The sequence below is a fragment of the Zootoca vivipara genome, chromosome 13 (genome assembly GCF_965207765.1).
Source record: "Zootoca vivipara chromosome 13, rZooViv2.hap1.1, whole genome shotgun sequence".
NCBI lineage: Eukaryota > Metazoa > Chordata > Lepidosauria > Squamata > Lacertidae > Zootoca > Zootoca vivipara.
The window spans coordinates 21,053,520-21,077,095 of NC_142596.1; the positions used below are offsets into that span (position 1 = coordinate 21,053,520).

At 44.1% G+C, this 23,576-nt stretch overlaps 1 protein-coding gene across 2 annotated transcripts; it reads right to left on the bottom strand.

The window, feature by feature from the left end:
- Positions 1 to 785: 785 nt before the first annotated feature.
- Positions 786 to 22,817, bottom strand: SYNM (synemin). Of its 2 annotated transcripts, XM_035130831.3 has the most exons (4): positions 21,922 to 22,817; positions 14,856 to 14,980; positions 10,864 to 10,937; positions 786 to 9,120 (listed from the first exon to the last, which is right to left on the bottom strand). In XM_035130831.3, the coding sequence occupies exons 1-4, from the start codon at positions 22,705 to 22,707 to the stop codon at positions 5,189 to 5,191; spliced, it is 4,917 nt and encodes a 1,638-aa protein (XP_034986722.2). In that variant the 5' UTR covers positions 22,708 to 22,817; the 3' UTR covers positions 786 to 5,188. The 2 variants fall into 2 exon arrangements, with proteins under 2 accessions (XP_034986722.2, XP_088512845.1); XM_088656719.1 differs by lacking the exons at positions 14,856 to 14,980; positions 21,922 to 22,817 and adding an exon at positions 11,073 to 13,608.
- Between the last annotated feature and the right edge of the window lie 759 nt (positions 22,818 to 23,576).

A 23,576-nucleotide genomic window follows, 5' to 3' on the forward strand; every position in this document is an offset into this window, starting at 1 on the left:
AACCCACTTGTACTTCTTTTGTCGTTACCTGTGATAACATTGAAAGCACTCCAAACCCTCCTAAAAACATTTTTTTTCCTAACTGCCAGCTCTCCTTTTCTTCATGTGCAGCATATGGCAGGATACAACCCAGATGAAAAATGAACAGGTATGAATAATGATAGGAAAAATATCACAATGGTATACAGAACAATTTTTTTGCTTTTGTATCCCGATGAGAGCCAGTATGGTGTAGCGGTTAAGTATGTCTGACCAGTGAGACACAGGTTCAAATTCTGTCACATAGCCCCCTGGGCAACCTTGATAAAGTCATCACCTCTCTTCTTAGCCAACTTCACAGGACTGTTGTCAAGATAAAGAGAGAGGATGAAAAACCATACCTGCCATCCTGTGCCCCTTGGACAGAAGGCAGGATTTAAGAAAAAGGTAATTAATAATGTTGAATGCATTTCTGGCCGCAATCCAACAGTTAAAGAAGGCATGCTGCTTTTTATATACCTGTGCTGAACTGTGTCCTTTAAGTGCTTGCAGAATTGTGTCCACTGGTCCAAATAAAGATGCCTCAGAGCCTAGATCAGGGTTTCCCAAACTTGGGTCTCCACCTGTGTTTCGACTACAACTCCCAGCAGAACCAGTGGACAGGAATGATGGGAATTGTAGTCCCAAAACAGCTGGAAACCCAAGTTTGGGAAACTGGCCTAGATAAAACCTGTTCATTTCATATGTATTTTTAAAAGTTATTTCTAAAAATAATATAAAACATGTTTATAAAAGAGGAAGACACATTCATTTTTAATGTTTAATACTTAATAAAGAAAAAAGTGCAAAGTCACAATAGCTTTAAACCATCACAGAAACACACACCGCATTTTAACCAACAAATACAAAAATGGCGTACAAAATCCCACCTGACATTAATCCACCCAATTTCAACATGTCTACGACCTCTGAAAACACCTACTGTAGCAATCTTTTGCCTATGGCAGCCTTCTGCAACCTGGTACCCTCCAGACATTTTGAACTCCAACTCTCAGCAGCCCCTGGCACCAGGTTAGGGGTGGGTGACCTAGAGCTACAGTTCTCACACTGGAACTCCAATGCCCTTTCCACTTCATTTGCACAGATATTGCAAGTGACACAGATACTCCCATGACTTTGGCCCGAATCCTGCTACAGTTGAAGCCAATGGAAAAAGTCAGTTACTGCTAACTTGACTCCTTTTGCTTTAGATGGAATTAAGTCCTGAATAAGCTGGATCGGGGCCTGGGTTATTATATTAATGGGTATTAAAAAGCACTGGAAGAAAGTGTCACTTGAAACAGAATTCACTTCCCAAGTGTGCTTAAGATTGCAGCATTAAGGAGAAAAGTGCCCCGCTTCTGAGGTAAACTACCACAAGCATATATTCTACTGCATAACATTATCCCTGCTCCCAACTTCCCACAGTTCATATTCAATTTAAAAAAATGTTTGAATAAGCTCTGCCTGTGAGTAGAAACATTGCCTGAGGCAATGTTAATAATCTTTCTAGCTTGATGCTATTGAAACACAACTATTAAATAGGACAGATTGGCATATATGTGACAGGTTAGATCCTCTCTGGATAAAAACAAGCAAAACAGCAGCTTGTGCTAAGTGAAGGTTCAGTTTTAGGTGTAGAAAACCAGTAATGAAATATGCTTAAGATTCTAAGTTTGAATCTGTAAGTGCATGTCCAGCCTTAAGCATCCAGTTGCAAAATTCATCTGGCAGAAGCCACAACTGTTTTGAATGCAGAAAATATCTGGGGCCTCATCTGTAGTATACAAATGAAATAAATAGATTTCAATTATTTTTAATATTTTGGACAATTGTTTTTAATTGCTTTTTACTGTTAATTTTACTGTTTTATTCTTTGCTTTGTAAACAGCTTTGAAGTTTTATTACCATCGAACAGTATATAAAACTTATGAAATAAATACAGTTAAAGCAGTATCGTGCCGCTTTCAAAAGGCATGGCTTCCCCCAAAGGAAGTGTAGTTTGTTCAGGGTGCTGAGAGTCATTGAGAGACTTGCTACCGTATTCCCCCAACAAAGCTGCAATTAAATCACTCTGAGACTTGCAACTTCATGAGGCCACTAGGGGTCTCCTAACAACTCTCAGCATGCTTATCAAACTACAACTCCCAGAATACTTTGTGGGGAAGCCATGACTGTTGCAAGTGGTACAATAGTGCTTTAAATGTACAGTGGTACCTCGGTTTATGAACACAATTGGTTCCGGAAGTCTGTTCATAAACTGAAGCGTTCATAAACTGAAGTGAACTTTCCCATTGAAAGTAATGGAAAGTGGATTAATCCGTTCCAGACGGTCCGCGGAGTAACCGTTCATAAACTGAAGCGAACTTTTCCATTGAAAGTAATGGAAAGTGGATTAATCCGTTCCAGACAGGTCCGCGAAGTACTTAAACTGAAGCGTTCATAAACTGAAACATGGGTGTAATTGGTTCCGGAAGTCTGTTCATAAACTGAAGCGTTCATAAACTGAAGCGAACTTTCCCATTAAAAGTAATGGAAAGTGAATTAATCCGTTCCAGATGGGTCCGTGGCGTTCATAAACCGAAAATTCATAAACCGAGGTGTTCATAAACCGAGGTTCCACTGTACTGTATAGTGCAGATGTGGTCTAGAAAGGCCTGGGACAGACTCCTCTGAAACTCCAGGAAGCAACGTCCAGTCATGGTAGACCATAGATAGGCAACTTGTGGCCATCAACATGGTATGCAGCCCCCAATGCTTCCAAAGGCTGCCCATGTTCCACCCTATCAGTTTTTTCCTTCCTCTTTGGTATCTCTGCATTTTCTATGGCTGTTAAAAGTGTTCCTCCGTCCTTCTATATTTTATCAAAATAAATTGATGTACCGGTATTTTTGTTCCACCCCCCCCAGCTGCTTTTGGGGGGGGGTTCACCCCAGCTATCCGAGAACAAATTGGTAGGCTAATGCCATGTCTGTGACAAAGAGAGGGAGCAAATTTAACGCACGAAGGTAATAAAGGAATCACGTTCCCTTCCTTTCTATGACACTGTTTAGGGAAGTTTTAAATGTTTGATTCTATTTTTAATATTCTGTTGGAAGCCGTCCAAAGTGGTTGGGGAAACCCAGCCAGATGGGCGGGGTATAAATAATTTATTATTATTATTATTATTATTATTATTATTATTATTATTATTATTATTTTATTTATTATTATTTCAGAGTAACCCCCTCAAATGCTATGGGGCGTACTTTTGAACAGACCTGAATAGGATCGGTAATTATTCTCTGAAGTAGCCATGGTGAAAATTGAAATGAGGGTACTCTTCGTTCTGGAAAACTTTTGTCTCCAGCTCTGCTCATTGTCCACTCTGCCTCCACCCACTGCCGGTATGCAGCCCCTGACAGATCACCCCCTTGGCTAGAGAAGGGTTGCCCTCACCCCTGGCAAGAGCAATTCTTAGCTAGAGTGGACTGAGTTGATATAAGACAGCATTGAATGTTCTCAAGTCCGATTCCTTTCTTCTCGGCCTGTTAAAAAAGTCACCTGTTTGCTGGCTTGGGTTGGTTTAAAAGGAGATTGAGCAAATTCTGGAAGGTTAGGTCTACCAATGGCTATGGACAGGATCACCAAATAGAGGAGGATCACAGGATCATCACACTGAACCTCAGAGGCATCTGGTTGGCCACTCGGAAGCAGACTGCTAGACTAGATGAACCCCTGGTCTAATTTACAATCAAAACTTCAGCCTTTTGTGGATTTTTAATTTCACATACGCCATCCCACACCACATGCAACGAAACGCAAGCTTAAGAATCTAAGACCCTGCAAGGACCCATCTCATCAAAAAATTCTTTTTTCACAAGGGCCAACCAAATGCCCACATAAAGATTACATTTTGAGTGCATCTCAATTCTTTCCTATTGCGATTAGAAATAAATGTAAGAAAACACGCACATTCTGGGTGCATGATATTAAATTTTTTATATTTATTTACCAGTACCAAATGTAGCTGCTCTTTCTTTTAGTGTTGAAGTATTCTAGCACCCTTATCATTATGACATAGCTTATAGCAACTGGATACAAGGCGTTTTAGCACAAGCTAATGGTGAGTGTGCTAAACTTTGCAACATCACAGCCCCATTTCAGCAAACAGGAGTTGTGCAGGGACTCACTTTAAACAGGGTGGCCACTTTTCATTGGTCCTGTTCCTGTGAATTTAAGAGCAGCCTGAAAAAAGTCAAGAGGTAAAGATTCTCCCCCTGCATTTTAACTCCATTTCTGTGAAAATGCTTAAAAGTGAGAGCCTTAATCCTAATAAAACTTGCATTGCTAGTAAAATATGCCCACCGTTTTAGTGGTGGTGGTTGTAGTCTGTGTATGTGTATGTGTGTGTGTGTGTAAGAGAGAACTAAAATAAGGTACTGTATATGAATTCAACACATTTTCATTCGTCTTCTTTTGCATCCATTTGGGAGAAGGACCAGAACTCAGTGGAATAGCACGTGTAAAAAGTCTCAGGTTCAATCCCCAGCATTCTTCAGATACAGCTGGAAAGACTCTTGTCTGTAACCTGGAGAGCTGCTGCCTGCCTGTGCATGCAACACTGAGCTAGATAGACCAATGGTCTGACGTTAATATAAGGCAGCTTCCCATCTTCCTACTTGGTCACCTACTGAAAGGTACATTTGACAGATCAGCGATTAACTGGATTGCCTGGCAATACTATTCATTTATTTTTGCTATGTATTTTTCCAACTGGTTTTGTGCAACTTTCAGTTTTAATAAGTGGTTCCAAAAGTAAGTGAAACTTGTCTGCATATGCCATAAAGACATTTTCTCCAGACAAGTCCCAGGTGATTTAAACTGGATTGCTCTTGAATACTTTTTAAAGCTGCTATAGTATCACAGCTTTCTAGACTTAAATGAGGTTGATGGTTTTCCTGTAGAGTCAAATACTCTCAGACTCAGGACAACTTTTCAGACCCAATGGCATTAGCAAAAAGAGACCTAGAACACATGTGTATTCAAAAGATCCTGCTTAAAAAAATACTCTTGTATAACTTCATTGTTAATGGCTAAGTTAAGGGGAGTCTCCCCCTTTTAAAGCCTGCTATATATAAATGGCAATCAAGCTCCTAGATTTTTTTTTAAAATGTTGACAATATTATTCTCAGAACCAAGGTCCATCATCTTCTTCTTCCTCCTCCTCCTTCTCATTCAGATAAAGAACAGCTGTTTTCTTCTCATCAGAAATCACCGATCTTTGGTCTACCATCCTTTGAAGTTGAACAGTCTGATCAAATGTTGACTCCTCTAATATTTGTTCACGATCTGTGTCCTTCTGGTCATCCTTCATTGTGCCCTCCAGCTGAGAGGAAGCTGTTTTTTTCCTGTTCGGTACGAGAATGGTAGCATCTTGCCTTCCCCCTTCCACATTGGTTACATCCATCTGAAAGGTAAAAGACTTTTCCTTGGGTCCTATCTTTATATGCCCAACAGATTTGCTGCTTTCTGAGGGCCCATCTGTTGGGGATAGTTCTGCAGTACCGACCCTCACTGTTTCAGAAACAGGGCCATGAAATATAATCTGTTCAGCATGAGTTTCAGCAGGGCTGAGTCTGATGTGCCTCATTGATCTACTGACCTCCATGGAACCTCCTTCCCAAATGTCTTCCCCAGGAGAACTGATCCCTGAAGATTCTGAAAGAGAACCTTGGTAAACAACACGCTCACTGCTCAGAACTTCCTTCTGCCCTAATTTAATGTGTGTTACTAACCCTTCAGAAGAAAATGTCTTTCCCATTTCACCAAACTCTAGGTGCTGTTCAGAAGTGGGCACCTTAAAAACAATTTCCTCAGTTGTTACAAATGGTTTTGGACTTAATTTGATGTGCCGAACAGTGGTATTGGTATCTACCATCCCCTCCTTGAAATGTTTGTCTGGAGAACCACCAAATTCAGTTGCTTTGAGGAGAGATTCGTCATATATAGTTTGGTCAGATATATGGGTGTCTTTTTGCCCTAGACGAATATGTCTCACAGTCTGTTCAGTCACATTATGGCCTCCAGTGCTACTAAGCTCCACAAATCCTGAAAGGGGCTCTTCATATACAACTTGTTCAGTGTGTACTTGTTTGGGATCTATCCGAATGTGCCTTATCAAACTGCTGCTTTCTACTGGCCCTTTTATCTGAGAAACAGCCTCAATGCTGCTGTTTGGTGATAAGTCTGAAGCTGGCCCCTCAAAAACAGTTTCTTCAATAATTTGATTTGAACCCAAAGTAACGTGCTTAGAGGACCTAATTTCGGTAGAAAACTGCGCTTGAGTAGGACTTTCAGGGCCACTCATTTCCATGGTTTTATGAACAGGCCCTCTATAAATTATTTTTTCTGTGGTCTGAATTTCTGTAGGGCCAAGATTGAATTCCTCTGTGGACTGACTGAAATCTGCAGATGCTCCAGTCTGAAAGCCACTTGAACCAAATTCCAGAGGTTCAGAAATAGGGCCTTCATATAAAACCTGCTCAGTTCTGTGAATTTCTGTTGGACCAACTACAATTTGCTGAAAACGTCTGTTAACGTCAAATGACCCTTGTGAAGAATATTCTCCTCTATTAATTTCCATACTTTTGAAAACTGGGACCTGGTGGATAACTTGCTCATTCGTATGATATTCCCTGGCATCACTGCTGCTTAGTTTGCTAGAGCTAGAAACCTCTTCTATAGTCCAAGGTGTGGAAGAAACATCTATGCCAACATTCTTTCTACCACCACTGTAGCTTTCTGACACTTGCTTCCGGCGGTCATCAAAATCATCATCACTTGGTAACTGTGTTGGCAACTTCATCTCGCCAAAAAGTTCTGCATTTAACTGGTCAGGGTTGAGCACCTGGGACAAATTGACTTCTGCGACTATAGTAACCAACCCCTCCTTTTTTGTGTCCTCCATTTTTTTAATATCCACTTCTAGAGTGCTAGCATCAGCTTGGCCCTCTTTCGTTAATGCAGAGAGCTCCTGTTTCACACTTTCTGGAAGGGTGTGATCAAGCTTTTCTAGTGCCTCCTTCAACTGAAGCTTTGGGTCCTTTGACTCCTGAGAAAAGAGACCCTTTATGGACTCCTGAAATTTTTGTGGGATTTTAATCTCTTTCTCAATAACAATGGATTCGGCATGTGTCACCTGCTCCTTTGGAACTTCCTCCTTTGAAATGTAGGCAGCTGTCCCTCCCCCCATCACTTGGTAAATCAGTTCTGGGGAGCCCATACCTTCATTTATCTTTGTTTGAGATCCCTGCAAGAATTGATCTTGCCAGGAATACTTAACTGTTGATTCTTCTTCGATGTGGATTTGACCATATAAGGAGGCTTCTTCTTCACCCAAGGGGCGCTCCTCTGGAGTAGACACAAAATACTTTTCTTCATCAACTACATCATCCCCCTCAGAAACTTCTTCCACATGAGACACGATCACACTAGGTTGCTTCTGCCTAACATCCTTAATAGTACTTGTGGTAGCTCTTTCTTCATCCCCATGGTATAGATGCCTAGCCATATCGGGCAATGTATCTTCTACTTCCTCTACTTCAAACGGTGTTGAAAACTCCATTTCAGCTGTAGATTCCATTGGCTCCTCAACTATCTCAACTTTAACAGTCCTCTTGCCTTTGCCCCCCTTTCCTTTCACAAGATCTTCTATTACACCTTCATCTGGAATTCCCTTAATGTCTCCCAGAACCTTTTTAACATCTTTCTCTAAGGAAGTTCCCAGGTGAAACTCATCAGAAATGTGCAATTCATCTTGAACTGTAGACTGTATATTGATCTCAGTCTTCACTTTTCCATTCTCTGAAATGTCTTTCTTTTCAATGGAGATGACTTTGAAATCGGAGGGATCTCCACCACCAGAAGGTTTCTGCACGAACCCTTTAAGAATGTCAGAAACAATGGTTTCTGCTATACTTTCTTGAAGTAAGGTGTCTATTTTGGAGCTCCCTTTTTCATCTTGGTTGGATTCTCTGACAAGTGTAAATGTGGTGTCATCCTTCTGTTTTCCAATAGAAGGCTTCAAGTCTTGTAATGTTCTTTCTACGCTATTGTCTTTCAATACTTGAGTGTGAGTATACACTTCTGTCGGGATAGGGATCTCAGCATCTTCTTTACTTTGTGTTGCCATGCTCACATTTTTCTCCCTTTGAAATGTATGGCTTTCTTCCATCCTTGTATCTGTTGGAAGATTCTTCCCTGGTGTATCCACTCTAATCCTTTCTTCCCATCTTACATAGCTTCCGAGCTTGGGTGCTTTATCTCCCAAAAGCCCACTTCCCCTCATGTTATCCTTCATGGTAGATCCTTCCACGGTCTGCTTTTCTTCATCGATGCCTTGCTTAATTTCAGTCTTATTTTCAAAGCTAACATTGATGGATTTCTTGTCGGTCTTCACAGTGGCAGAGTCTATCTTTTCCTTGGCCCATTTTTCGTTTCTCTCTCTTCCCTCCAGCAAAGCAGGTTTTTCCTCTTTAGCTGGCTTGCTGTCTTTGATCTGTTCACTCACTCTAGTTTGAGTTCCTTCTATGGTTCTCTCATATTTAGTTTCTTTAGAACTGGAACTTAGCCCAGAAGATGGAAACATAGTAGGAATACCCACTTTCGCTCTTGCATTTTCAGAAATATTTGGACTTGTGCCTTTCTGAATAGTTGTTGATTCTTTCAAAAAAGACACAGTACTCCCAGCTTCAGTTTTCTGTCTTTCAGGAAACGTTCTTCGTTGAGCTTCTTTCCCCTGGCTAATAAGATAAGGTGGGGTAAATGTTCGGATCTCTCTCTGTTCTGTCATAGTTCTCTTGCGAGTTGTATCCTTTGTGACGGCTGCAGAAGGGCGGTGTTCTGTCCTGTAGGCATCTCTTCTTAATGATCTCCCAGGAGTCACTGTCTGCATTCCACCAGTTTTTGTTTGAGATGAATAAACTGCAGAGCTGCTAATATTTGTTACAGGGGATTTATATCTTGTGTCAACATTTTGGATTGCAGGGAAAGTTCTCCCTCCTTTCGCCTGTTGATAAGCTGAGTGGCGGTTGCTGTACTCATAAAGCTTGTTCCGGACACCTGCCAGTAGATAAAACAGATGAAAATCATGGCTGTTTACATAGTATACTTAAGTAGTGTTCAAACACAGCTACACACAATTGGCAAAAATTTAATTACAGCATAGCATTAACACATTTAAGAAAAATGGGTGCTGCTTTGCAGTCAAACCATCCATTCCTGCTTATCTTTTCAAAACACAGATGACAAATGTGGACAACTGCATAATCCCAGGAGGTTTAATTTCCGTACAGTTCATCACAAGGCCCCTAACGCATTGACCATCAAAGTAAATGAGATTTGCACCTGCAGAGCAACAAGCAAGTGATATTGCTGTGCAAACAGGATGGTAAAATTCCATGAGAAACATTCAGTTCTTAATTATTAACACCACTCAGCTAGGGAGCCCTAGTATCATGTGCTACTAACGGCTAATCCTAAACACACATTTCCCATTCTTTTCACAGTGGGCTCTAAAATCCATTAGGTAAGACCAGAGCCATGTGTATGCCACACTGATATTTTGTACACCTGCGAACCTTGCGGCTTCCAATGATGCCTCCCTCTTGGCCATTAGCTATTTTGGCTAGCTAAGAATGTAAGAAGAGTCCTGCTAGAACAGAGTAGCAACCCATCTAGTCCAGCACTCCACTCTCACTGTGCCCACCCAAACGGTCCTGAGGAACCTGCAAACATCTCTCGAGGGCACTAGCATTGTCTCTACCTGTGATTTCCAGCAACTGAGATTCAGAAGCATACTGCCTCCAACATACCACCATTGATAGCCTTATCCTCCACAAATTAGTCTAATCCTCTTTTAAAGCCATTCAAGATGGTGGCCACTGTGCACTGCAGGGGATTTGATTAGATGACCCTTAGGATTCCTTCCAACTCTACAATTCTATTATCGCTGCCTCTTTCAGAAGAGCATTCCACACGATACCTTTTATTATGTAACCTCTTGCACACCTTTTCTCTAAACTAAAAAGCCACCAATACCGTAACCTTTCTTCATAAGGTTTCCCCCTGGTCATTTTGGCATGACATTTGTGCCTCAACATTAGAAATGGAGGGACTCGGTGGTGATTTATTGATTCCACCTCCCTCTTATTTCTCTGATGTTAACTCTCAATCTACCCCAGCTCCACTACAATATCTGAAGACCTTCTGCTCCCTCAAATTGCTGCTCCTTGCTCCTGAACCTCTCTTCCCAAGACCACTTCATGTTACCAAAAGGAGCTACAGGGCGATATGCATGTATCGCCCCACTCTCCAAGTTGCATGGATCCTCCTGACCTTTCTCGTACTGACATATATTTTCTGAAGTGGGGAGCCTTTTCTATCCATATGAGCTACTCAGTGAAGGCTGGTTCATTTGAGCAAGTGGTGCACTGCCCCACCAACATCAGTCTGACCCCAGCCTTCTCACTGCCTTTTTTCTTCCAACTAGTCTAGGGAGTGGCGCTGCTGTTACCTTCCTTTTCCTTAGTCTCAGTGCTGCCATTATACAACTCAGTAAGGAAAAAGATGTGAACAAAGCTAGAATCAATTGGCTCTGCATCTCATTGGCTCTGGCTATTGGAGCCTTCCCCAACCTATCCACTTTCTCCTTGCACCATACATAATTATATAAACCTTCACAGAACTAGAAACAAGAGCTCCCCCTCTGTTGAAACAAGGATATGCGGAATTGCTAGTGAGGTTGCCAACATGTCACTTCCACTCCCTATCTGAAATGCACACATGCATGTCTGCAATTCATACCTTGTGGTAATTTCCTGCCATGCTCTTCATCCCACATAAGAATCCATTGACTGCTCTCTCCTTCTAGTAAAGCTCTGTAATACACAAAAGCAAGTGTTAGAATAGTAAAGGAGTTGGCATTTCATTTGGACCATGGTCCAGTACAGACGTGTCACATTCCTGATCTTCCAATCAATCTAAGGAGACCATAAGAGTTCTGTGACTCCTACCTTCTCCTTTTCCCTCCTTCTCTCTCGCACACAAACCCTGCCCAGAGCCAATTCTGTTTATGCTGTCGCGAGATATTCTTCTGAAAGCTAGAACTAAGACCTGTAAGAATGTGGAAATTCTTGGACAGCTAACTTTAAACGCAGAGTTCGTTAAGCTGCCACTTTAATACTCTGTTGGAACACACTTTTGGTTTCAACTCTGCTAAATGTTTCGAACAGATAACAAGATGACCACTTCAATTCTGTAAATGGCTCATCTGGAAGAGTGTGATAGCTAAAAATTCTAGCTCCTAGATAGCATTTTGTAATTTCTTTTTTTTAAAGAACCACCCAAAAACATTGTGCAGCAACAACATCAATAGCCATCCCAGTAAGTCAAATTATTTTTTCGTCTAGGTTACATAAAGAGGTAACATAGCTATGGAACTTCATGAACTTGTAATCAATTTAAAAGCTAGTTAAATGGAAGGGAGTGGAGGGGTCAAGCACAGCTAAGTGGGTAAATTGCAGATGGATAGTTGTGGTTATGCTGAAATTGCTGTATCTGGAAAGGTATCAAGAAAGAACTTAAAGGATAAATAAGATTATATATCTACTTGCTGGAAACAGTTTGCAGTCTTTCGGAATGCATGCTTCAATCAAACTGTTTCTTTGACGATACTTGACATTTTAAGATATAGGAAGCAGTTAAATGGATGTAACCGTATGTCTGAATACAACTATGAAACAGTTGTGTGAAATTACATACTTGTTATGGAATATTTTCCTTTTAAAAAGAAATTTAATAAAATGTATTAACACATACTCACTGTGAAATAGTTAACAATGATGACATTTAAAACCATGAACTTTAGATTTGGAGTTAAAACCACTCACTGTGACGGAAAGCAGGGAATTCATTCAGCACACTGAACATTCTACCAAGGAGTCCTTGTCATCACAAAGTGATCTCTAAAAACATGAGGACTAGATATTTGACTAGCTTTTTCAATTAAAAACTATCAGCCTAATGAAGAACCACATGTATGAATCATTCACTGCTGGTTTTACAATCCCAAGTAAGACAACAGCCAGAAAAGTCAGAGAATGGAGATCCTCTCACACTAGCACTTGCTGCCACAGCGAGGATGGGCTGGCATATGTGAAGGGGCACCTCCCCCCCCCATAAAATATTTGAGGGTTCTGGGGTCCCCAAAGTTGATGGGCATTGCCATTTAAATGGTGTGTGTGACCAATTCATGTGATTGATTATATGGGGAGGGGCTTACCTGGGCCCCCTCAATATTTTATTCAAATTGGCACCCCTGGGGAGGGCTATAGGTCAGCAGTAAAGAATCTGCTTTGTATGCAATAGATCCCAGGTTCAATCCCTAGCATGACCAGGTGGGGCTGGGAATCTCCCCTGCCAATTAGTATAGACAGTCCTGACCTAGGTGAACCAAAGGTCTGATTCAGTCTGATCTGGTTTCCTATGTTTAAAAATACACAAGGGAGGCCTGGTAGTAGTTTCCAATTATCGCCATCATCATCTAGCTTTGGGATAAGCACCTTTTTACAAACCTGAATTTTGCAAACCTTTTGCTCTGTGGTTTTTTGGAGTGAACATTCTATATCATATTCTCCCAGGACGCAGAAACGCCAAATTAAAGTCCCTCCTGCAGACTACAAGAAATACACATAGTCCTCAAGGAAGGATTAAATTTATCTCTTCCAGCCCCTTAAAGGATAAAGTTCCCTGAAAGTGTTAACTGTGATGATGGAAATTAGGAATGCGGGAAGTTTGAGTAAGGATTTTTGGCCGCTGATAAAACAACAGTTTGCTCGGTTGCTGGAGCAACGAATGAAGTCACTAAAAATAAGTTCCAAGCAATGCTCTGTATATGGCAAAGGGCAGCAGCAGCAGCAGCACACAGCAGTCAGCTGGAACCCAGAGCAGTGCTGCTGAAAACAAGCTGTGCATCACAATACAAGCAAACCCTACTTAGAAGACCTTTTAAAAAGGGGGAAGGGGAAAAAAGATGGGACAGTGGCTCATTCTTTCTAAATTTTGCCGTCATCTTTTCCCTATGCTGTCACCATTGGTTACAAACATACCCAGAATCAGGGGGAAATGCCAAGTAAACCAGCTGCACAAGAGGCAGGTTGTGAAGTAATTCCTTCAATCATGGGCAGAACTTACAAGAGCCAGTGTGGCATAGTGGTTAGACTGTGTTGGAATAGCATCTGAGAGAGGAGACCAGGGTTCAAATCCCCACTGGGTGAATGTGAGCCAGTCTCTCCCTTCCAGCCTAACCTACCTTACAGGGCTGTTGTGTGGATTAAATGAGGCAGGGGAGAGAGACTGGCTCACATAATCTCTCAGCACTGCCAGGTAAAGCTTGGAATAAACCCCTGCCTTAAACGCTGGAGAGCCACAGCTATTCAGCATAGGATCCAATGGTCTGACTTAATGAAAGGCAACTTCCAGTGTTCCTATGACATTGCACTGAATTTAAAGAGGAAAAATGAAATCAGTCCTGTCATCACTCGCAAGATTTTACCAAAACAAAACAAAACAATTTTTTTTAAAAAATACTGGTATTAGGATTCTTCCTTTTGGTAAAACATGGAAGGATTTTATTTCGGCTTCCAAGGAACAAGAGGCTCCCTCATACGGATTTATAAAATTTTCATCTGTGTTCACAGAGCTGGTGATGGATACCAGCAGAGGGAGGGGCGGGGAGCAAGGAAGAAAACTGAAAGTGATCTATTACTGCTAAAAAAAACCTTATGAGCAGGCCTGGCATCCTAACTAGATGATAAATTAACTTCTGGAAAATTCTCTCTCATTAGAGAGTGCAGAAAAACTTCACACAAAATCCAGCATTCCAAAACTGATTGAAAATACCAATCCTGACTGAAAACCTCATTATTTCATGTTCTTGTGACTTTTATTTTTTATTTTCAAACCAAGTAACATTATGTATAAAACAGGTGGGCATGTGGGCAGCCTTTTAATCAATCCTGGACAGAAATAGTTGAAATAGTATAGTATTTTACAGATTCATTTTCCTGTCTCAGCTGGAGCGTCTTGTCCAGAAGCAAAGTCTGTGTCTGCTTGGATTAGAACCCACATCATAAAATTGACTTGTTATTTCCAATCCACCACCTTCTTTTTCCCACTCCATCTTAAAGATCATGACCAGATGCAGACTCCATGGCTTCAGCATCAAAGAACACACACACACACACACACACACACACACACACACACACTGCTGCTGACACCAAGTGCTCTATTTGCCATCTAGCCCAATGAAGATTTCCCAGAGAATTATACCAAGTCAATCCAAATAGACTGAATATGCTGAAATCTCTGCCTTATCTGGAGTAAGTTTGTTCACACACTGTTCCTGAACTGGTTTTGAGCACCGGAGTTTGTCATTTCTGGTGATGTTAAATTCTCAAGAATTTAAATACTCTCCAAAAGAGTATTCTTTTGGAGAATACTCTTGAGAATATTGTCTGGAGAATATTCTCATCTCACATCACTAGTCATCTCCAAGTTAAGTATGTGTGTGCAAGCACATCCTACAGTAAGATATTTGACTACTCGTCAACATTTTTTTGTTTTGCTTGTCTCTAAATTTCTCAATGTTCCATTCAAGCGGAGACATTCAAACTTGCCCCAAATTTTTGCTTTATGTGAAATGAGGTTGCAACTGAACTTAAATGTCCACTGCAGCATAAGAGGAATTTCAAGTGTCTCTTAAGAGCACCAGTGGTCACTTTTATTATCCTTACCTGTAAGTTTCAATTTCAAGGCTGAGACCAGCTTTCACCTGCAAGAGTTCATGGTAGTCTTTTAGGTATTCTGCGATAGACATGGTTAGGAATTGCTTTTCTTCTTCCAGGGCTTCAATGATCACCTAAAGCGAAACAGGAATATAAATTGTTAACATGAGTGAGCTCACGGGTCAGCTAACTAACCATGGCAATGGCACAATTTGAGAGACTATAAAGCTAATAGGAAAGGGTGGATGGGGATTTTGTCTAAGAGCTCCAGGGAAGGAGATTTCCCCCTTGAAATCTCCCCCAAAGAAATCCACCAGCAAAGAAACGCTTCTTTTCTGGAAGCAACGTCGAGTAAAGTTTGGTCATTCGTCATCACAACAGTTAGGACATACTGCTGTGACTATTCCTGGATCTTCTCTATTACTTTTAATAATGTTTCTGGGCACTATTGCAATGGGTTCCCTATGCAAACCCCACTATGCTTCTATTATTATTATTATTATTATTATTATTATTATTATTATTATTATTATCATCATCATCATTTAATTATTAATTAGCTTCTAAATCACCTTCTCAAGGCGATTTGCATAGAAGGCAGTTAAAAAACACAAAAACATCAAATACTTTGAAAATAAGACAAGCCTAACAAGTGGACAATTGTGGTAAGGAGCTACCGGTATTTATCCAGCTGGGAAAGCCTGTGGTAACAAAAATGTCTCCAGTTGTTTCTGGAAGGTATAGCAAGGAGGCACCTGCCGTATATCGACAGGAACAGAGGCAACCACAGTAAAAGCCCTACTCTGAGCTCCATCACATGACCTGACAACCTGTCATAGAATCAGAATTGTGGCTACTGCTGAGTAGGCTTCTGAGATCTTTGGACTTTGCAGGTGAAGCTCTCCCACAGACCACAGTGGTCTTGCTGGATAAATATAAGAAGTAAGGCAGTTTCTCAGGTAACCTAGTCCTTAGCTGTATAGGGACTTCTGTGTTAGGATTGACTTAGCCTGGTAGCAGATTGGCAGCCTATCCTGCAAACCAAGAGGAGAAATAGTAGCTTTGCAGGCCATTTTGGAATAAATCCTTCTTCTGCAGCTATTTGAAATAACAGTTCTCAACCGAATTTGCAAACCGCTTAGACCGACCTGAGAAGCATTATTCAAGTGCTGTTCCCAAAGAAGGAATTGATTCAAAAATGCTTTGGATTAGATCCCCCAGTCAGTTTACTTAATTAATTCTATAGTCACTCAGAAGTAAAACACACACACAGCTTAGCGAAGGGGAAAAACTTGTCTCCTGCTGCTTGGCTAGATGGGAATTAATGCACTAATTCATTGTGATAGATCTGTGTTAAAATGCTAATTTTACAAGATGGAGTACCCATCTCCTTTGAAACACCACTGAACAGGTCTGGGAACCAGGCCTAACATAGTAAGTGCCCAGTTGACTCCAGGGGAGAAAACTGCAAAATTAAAGATACAACATTTTGTGTGTTAGATTGGAAGTTTGGAAGAGAAAGTTGGAAGCAGAAGGTGAGAGAGGGTTGTGAGTTGGTGCCTTTGAGAGTGCAGGACCTTTCTCTAGGCGGTTCTCTGTGATTGCTCATCTAAAGGAAACTAAATGCCAGGCCGCCCCGCCCCTGGAATGTCACTCTGCACAGGGAATACTGGGTGGGGAGGAAGCATGTAACAGTGGTAATATAAATAGTCCCTAGGTTATTTTTGAGCAGGCAGTTTCCCATTTGTCTGAAAGATAACCCTGAAAGTTACAATAGGTTGAAAGGTGCTCATGACTCAGTGGTAAAGCTCAGGTTCAATTCCTGGCACCTCCAGGTAAAGTGTCTTAAGCAGCAGGTCCTGGAAAGAACCCCAGCTGATGAGAGCAGACACCAGGCAAAATAAACGACCATGGCCCCATCTGCTCTACACATTCAATGCAGGATCATACCACTTTAAATAGCCATGGTTCCCCCAAAGAATCCTGGGTACTGTAGTTTGTTAAGAGTGCTGAGAGCTGTTAGGAGACCCCCTGTTCCCCTACTTTCAGCATCCTTAACAAACTACAGTTCCCAGGACTATTTGGGGAAAGCCAGGACTTTGGGGGAAGTTTCCCCGCAACAAACCACAATCAGTATCAGAGCTGCTCATGGTTTGTTTAGCAAGAAGCAAACCATGAGCTTGGGTTCAGATGCAATGATTAGCCAGACCATGCCTTCTTTCCTTGCAGTAGCAGAAGCAAGAGAGGAATGAAGAACCTGCAACTTGATCAATATGCACTGGCACACTGCACACTTACATTAGGTAAAGGTAAAGGGACCCCTGACCATTAGGTCCAGTTGTGACCGACTCGGGTTGCGGTGCTCATCTCGCGTTATTGGCCAAGGGAGCCGGCGTACAGCTTCCAGGTCATGTGGCCAGCATGACAAAGCCGCTTCTGGCAAACCAGAGCAGCACACGGAAATGCTGTTTACCTTCCTGTTGTAGTGGTACCTATTTATCTACTTGCACTTTGACGTGCTTTCAAACTGCTAGGTTGGCAGGAGCTGGGACCGAGCAATGGGAGCTCACCCCGTCATGGGGATTCGAACTACCAACCTTCTGATCAGCAAGCCCTAGGCTCTGTGGTTTAACCCACAGCGCCACCTGCGGCATACTCTGCACACTCTGCACACTTACATTAAGCCATAGTTTATATTAACTATGGTTTATTGTGACTTTGAAACCAGGCCTTAGTGTTAATCAGGAATAGTCAACATGGTGCTCTCTAGCTGTTTTGGTCTCCAGCTCCCATCAACCCTACCCAGCATGGCCAATGGCAAAGGATGATGGGAGCACCATGTTGGCTATCCCTGGTGTTAACCATGGTTAACCATTATGCTTAACCACTGAGCTACTGTCGCGTTTTACATCCTGAAAGTCTGGTTGTGTGACAATTTGCAACCTCAGCAGATGGCCCACACAAGTGGCATTTTGAAAATCCAGGCACACAAAATCCTGCCCCTTCACAATACACAACATCCCCATAATCTCCAATTGCCCTGCTCACAACGCAGCTGTTAATGAGATAAGCACAGACAACAGAAATCTACCAGCGTGCAAATAAAACGGCTGTTCGGGAACAAAAGAAATGGTTACCGACAGGAAACAGAGGGAAAGATATGCGGGCTGGATGAATGGCTTTTGATAACTTTCACAGTCTACTATAGCTACATTTACTGATCTAACTATACCAAAACAAAACAAAAACCCACTTATTTCAAGACTTTTTTCCACCCTCGACAAAGTGGGTTACTCAGAAGTGGCACCAGAACAAAGGCTGCTTAAGGACATAAGCCATAAGAAGAGCCTGTCGGATCAGCACCATGGCCTACCTAGTCCAGCATCCTGTTCTCACAGTGGCCAACCAGATGCCTGTGGAGGACCTGAGCCTTCTCTTCTCCTATGGCTTCCAGAAACTGGTATCCAGAAGCATCACTGCCTCCGAGACAGAGCATAGCCACCGTGCCAAGTAGCCATTGATAGCCCTATCCTCCACTAATTTGTCCAATTGTCTTTTAAAGCCATCCAAGTTGGTGGTCATTGCTATGTCCTCTGAGGGCAAATTCCACTGTTTGACAATGTGCTACATGAAGAAGTACTTCTGGCAGGGCTGGCCCTACGGCCAGGCTGGGTGGCGCAGGGTGCCATGGCGCCGGCCCGCTAGGGGGGGCGCCGGCCGCGCAGCAGCGCCCTTGGCAACAGCGCTAAGCCCACCCGCCGGGCAGCAGCGCCCTCGGTAGCAGCGCTGCACGCTAAGCCTGCCCACCGGGCAGCAGCGCCCTTGGCAGCCGCACTGCGCGCTGAGCCCAGCAGCCCAGCCGCCTATCGCGCCGGAAAATGGGGCGGCGGGGGGGGCGCCGAGGGATCCGTCGCACCAGGGCGCCAGAGGTGCTTAAGACGGACCTGACTTCTGGCATGAATTTTTCACAGCTGTAGCACACTGGGTCGACATCTTCATTGTGTTATCCCTTTCGACTCCAATTCTCATGCCTGGTCAGTTACTGCCAGTTCAGACCTCATGAATAAAGTTTATCTAGTCTTTCAACCAGCCACTACCTCAGACTGTTTCTGTACTCTGCTGCTACAAAAATGCACCAAACTCCAACAATAATAATGATGATGATGTTGATGGTGTTATCATTTGTACCCCAACCATCTGACTGGGTTGCCCCAGCCAGCTGACACCTTCCCCCGCCCCACAAAACACCCCCCCACCAGGCAGCCTTTTTGTCCTGCCACTCCCCATATTTTCATTGTCGCCAAAATCGCAGCCTGCTGGTAAATGAAACTTAGACCCAGCCGTGCTATTCTAAGCACCTTCAGTCATGTGAGGTGTGAAAAGGGGTGCGACTCAGCCCTCCAGAGGGAACACTGTGTCCTGTACTGGGGAGTCTGGAAGCCAAATAGGAACTGAATCCTTTTGCTTTTGTTTCACCACTGGGAAGAGTGGGATCGTAGAATCTCAGAGTTGGAAGGGACCCCAAGGGTAATCTAGTCCAACCCCCTGTAATGCAGGAATTTCTACTAAACTGTCCATGGCAGATTGCCACCCAACCTCTGCTTAAAAACCTCCAAGGAAGGACAGTCCATAACGGGGCAATGTTCCCTAGCTAAACTTGATCTCACCACCACTTCTTGAAAGTGGGCGCCCAAGTTTGTAGCAAGAAGAGGGTGACAGGTGCAACCACCCACAGAGTAGCAAGGGCTAAAGAAGTGTCATATTTTTTAAGATGGCTCAGGGGGATTTGTTTTTTTTAATGTCTTCCTAGAAATATCAACTCTGTTTGCCTCCATCTCCCCAGACTCCTATGGGAGCATCTGAAGCTGTGGCATCGCTAAAGATAAGGGAGACCACAGGGAGCCCCCAGGCAAGAAGACAATAGCACCACAGAACCCGTTAATTATAAAGAGACAGAGTGAAGTAGTGGTTAGAGCAGGGGTCAGCAAAATTTTTCAGCAGGGGGCCAGTCCACTGCCCCTCATACCTTGTGGGGGGGTCAGATTATTATTGGGGGGGGGAATGAACGAATTCCTATGCCCCACAAATAACCCAGAGATGCATTTTAAATAAAAGCACACATTCTACTAATGTAAAAACATGCTGATTCCCGGACCGTCCGCAGGCCGGATTTAGAAGGTGATTGGGCCAGATCCGCCCCCCGGGCCTTAGTTGGCCTACCTATGGGTTAGAGTGTCAGACTAAGACCTGGGAATCCAGGGTTCAAATCCCCACTCAGCCATGAAGCTCCCTGGGTGAACTTCACCAGTCACTGCCTCTTAGCCTTTCCTACCTCACAGGGTTGTTGTGGGTATTAAATGAGGAGGGGAAAACCATATATTCCACCTTGAGCTCCCTGAACGAAAAGGTAGAATATAAATGCAACAAGTAATAATAATAATAAACAAATTATAATTAGGTAAAAAACAACAACGGCTGAAGGTGAGTTTAATAAGCTGCGCTAAACAAAATCCTCATGCTTTAACTAAACATTTAATAAAACAGTTGCCCAGGGAGATTTGCAGTGTATCCCTTTGCATATTTACTCGTAGTTACATCCCAGGGTGTTCGGCAGTGCTTACTCCTATGCAAGCCTGCCTACGGGTCCAGCCTTTTCAGACTATTGATGGATGAGCTACTGTCAAGTTTGGAGACTGCAGCTCCAGCACAAACAATAAGCCAAATGGGTTTTATTCACGACGAATGCAGAAGAGCACGTCTCTGAGCTTGGCAAGAGCTTTTCCTTTACCCCTCAGCAACAGCTGTGTGAGAAGCAGGAGATGCAGCTGGTGCGGTTTGCTCCCGTCATAGCACTCTTGTGCAGGGGGGAAGGTGGGGAGAGCCACACACATCATTGCTAGTTAGGTGGACAAACGATAAGACCCTGCCAGATTTTTGTTGAGGTTTCCATCGGTGGCCACACTCCTCGGGGCGTAATTTGCTTGGGGCGAGGGGCACATGCCAGTGGTTAGTGGAATCAGAAAAACTGAGGGGGAGTGGAAATTAGAGAATTGTTCTGGATTACCTAGACTGGAATAAAGACCACCCTGACTCAGTTTTTAACCATGTCAATCTCAAGAATATACCGTAATTCCTAATCCTATGCTGATTTACCCCACTGGGTTTGATGAAGCTATTCTCAAAAAATTATACAGATAATTTTTGGGTTTTTTTTTTTTTTAAGTGCAACATAACTACTGTTGAATCAGAGCGACTGTTCTGGAAAGTAAGTGCTAGTACTTCCTTTTCTCATTCAAGTGTGCTATACAAACATGGCATAATTTGTTCACCAACAGCTGGAAGGCAAGTCACAAACCCGGGGAAAGTAAAATAAATAAAAATCAATTAATTTTATTCCAGATAAAAGACTGTCTCTCTCTCCCCCCCCCACACTACATAAAGGAAAAACAACTTTTTATATATAAAGGCAGAGAAAGTGAGACAGAAACAAACAGGAAAGAAGGCTAGAAGAATGGAGCAGGTTAAGGAGGCATGGGGGGGGGTCTCATGAGGCTGGGGGCTGCAAGCTGTGCACCTATGACCTAAGACAGCCTTTGCCATTAACTCACTAGATGTCTCTAGAAAACGATGGGCTCTCTCTCTCCGTTTAGAGCAATAAAGTATGTGAAATGCTTCTAACTATCCCATGCACTAGATGAAAGCTGAACTCGCAGCATAAATGCCTCTCGTCAAATGAAGGTGCAGGAGCTCTGCCGGGGGTGGGGAGTTGGCAACCCAAGCAGGGCAGATTCAAAGCAGTAAATAGCCAGCCCTTCATGCCAAGCAGAACCCTGCTGGATCAAGCCAAGGGGCTACTCAGCCAACATTTCTTTTCATGTACAGTATTTAAGAAAAATTATTTACCACTTAACTGACAAGAACAGAGTAAGCGGTTGACATAAGGCATTCTGCGCCTTAATGCTTCTAGGTTGTTAGTGCCCAGCAGTTTGGCACTCAGAGGTAGACTGCCATGGTCCATTGAGGTTCTGCGGCGCCTCTGCCCTCCCGCTCTCCGTGCAGCTCCCGCTGCCCTTACCTGATACTCGGCCAGTTCGGCGCCCTGGCGCTCTTGCTGCGCCAGCCGCTCCTGCTCCAAGCGCTCCGCCAGCGCGCCCAGCTCCTGGCAGCGGCAATAAAGCTCCTCGAGCTGCCGTCGGCTCTGCTCGTTGTGGGCGCGCAGCTTTTGCAGGTTCTCCCTGCCGAGGCGCCCTTCCAGCTCCTGCAGCGCCTGCAGCTCGGCCTCGTAGCGCTCCAGGCTCTGCTCGCAGCTCCAGCTCAGCACCAGCGCGTAATTGTCCTCCAGCTCCCGTCGGCTGACGACGCGCGTTGAAGTCCTGGCCGGCGGCGGAGGCAGCAGGGCCGGCAGGCGCTCGGGACGCCGCCGCCGCCGCTCCTCCTGCAGCCGCCTGTGCTCGGCCCGCAGGCGCTCCAGCAGCGCCTCCAGGGCGGCGCAGTCGGCCCGCAAGCGCTCCAGTTGCTGCCGCAGCTCGGCCAGCTCGGGCTCCAAGCGGCGCCGTCGCAGCTCCACCGACTGCGCGCCCAACCTCTCCAAGGTGGCCAGCTCTTGGCGCAGGGCGTCGCGATCCAGCTCGGCCTCGCCTTTGGCCCGGCTCAGCTCGCTCACCAGCAGGCGCAGCTCGGCCACCTCTTCCTCGTGCTCCTGCAGGCGGCAAACCTGCCGCTCCCGCCCGCGGAGCGCGCCCAGCTCCTGCGCCAGGCGCCGGTTCTCCTCCTCCAGCGCCCGCACCCGCGACACATAGAGCCACAGGCGGGAGTTGAGCTCCCGCAGCTCGCTCTGCTCGTCCCAGTCCGCCCGCTGCATGGCCGCCACCTCTTGCAAATCAGCCTCGGGTCCACGGACGGCTCCCGCCTTGCTCCGGCGCGCTCCTGCTCCTCTCCAAGGCGCGCTGGCTCTTTGCGCGCTGACAGCTGCTTTGCAGTTTTGGCCCGGGACGGGGAAGGCAGGCTGGCCAGGAGGGTGGGGAGAGCCGGCAGCCGGAGGTGGCCGAAGAGCGGCGCCTGCTGGCCATATTCCCTTCCAGTCCTGCTTCATCCGGAGTAGGGCAGACAACCTCACTCTGCTTTGTGCTCCCTAGAAGCTTGTGGAAACTTCAGATTGTCCAAAACGCAGCGACAAGGTAGACTACTGTCTGGAGTAGGCTTTAGAAAACATTTGTGTTCTAAAACAGCTTATGTTGGCAACCTTTTGGTTGGGGAGGCCATTTGGAGGTGCTCACATGAGTGCTTAAATTTAGGCCTAAATGACTTAGGCCCCAAATACCAACCAGTTTTCACCTGGCTGAAGTCAGATCCTCCCAAGTGTCCCTATTTTCCAGGTGCAGTCCTGGATTTACAGAAACCGCCCTGGGTTCTGCTTTGATCCCAGAATGTCCCGTTTTTCCATAGGACGTCCCTATTTGATAGGAGAAATGTTGGAGGGTATGGAGTTTTGGGACCTCTAAGCCAAGGAAATAAGTAACTCTACAACCTTTAGAAGACATCTGAAGGCAGTCCTGTATTGGGAAGTTTTTTAAAATGTTTAATTATGTTTTTATATATGTTGGGAGCCGCCCAGAGTGACGGGCAACCCAGTCAGATGGGCAGAGTATAAATTCTAAAAAAATTGCTTTCATGAGAGAAATGATGGAGGATATGTCAAGTAGGGTTGCCATCTGTCCTGTGTAATACAGG

Excerpts from the sequence above, each read along its gene's own strand:
- SYNM (XM_035130831.3), bottom strand. The coding sequence starts at position 22,707 with ATGCAGCGGGCGGACTGGGACGAGCAGAGCGAGCTGCGGGAGCTCAAC. Across the intron at positions 10,938-14,855 it reads CTTGAAATTGAAACTTACAG|AGCTTTACTAGAAGGAGAGA; the intron begins GTAAGGATAATA and ends TGTGTATTACAG. Across the intron at positions 9,121-10,863 it reads TGGCAGGAAATTACCACAAG|GTGTCCGGAACAAGCTTTAT; the intron begins GTATGAATTGCA and ends ATCTACTGGCAG.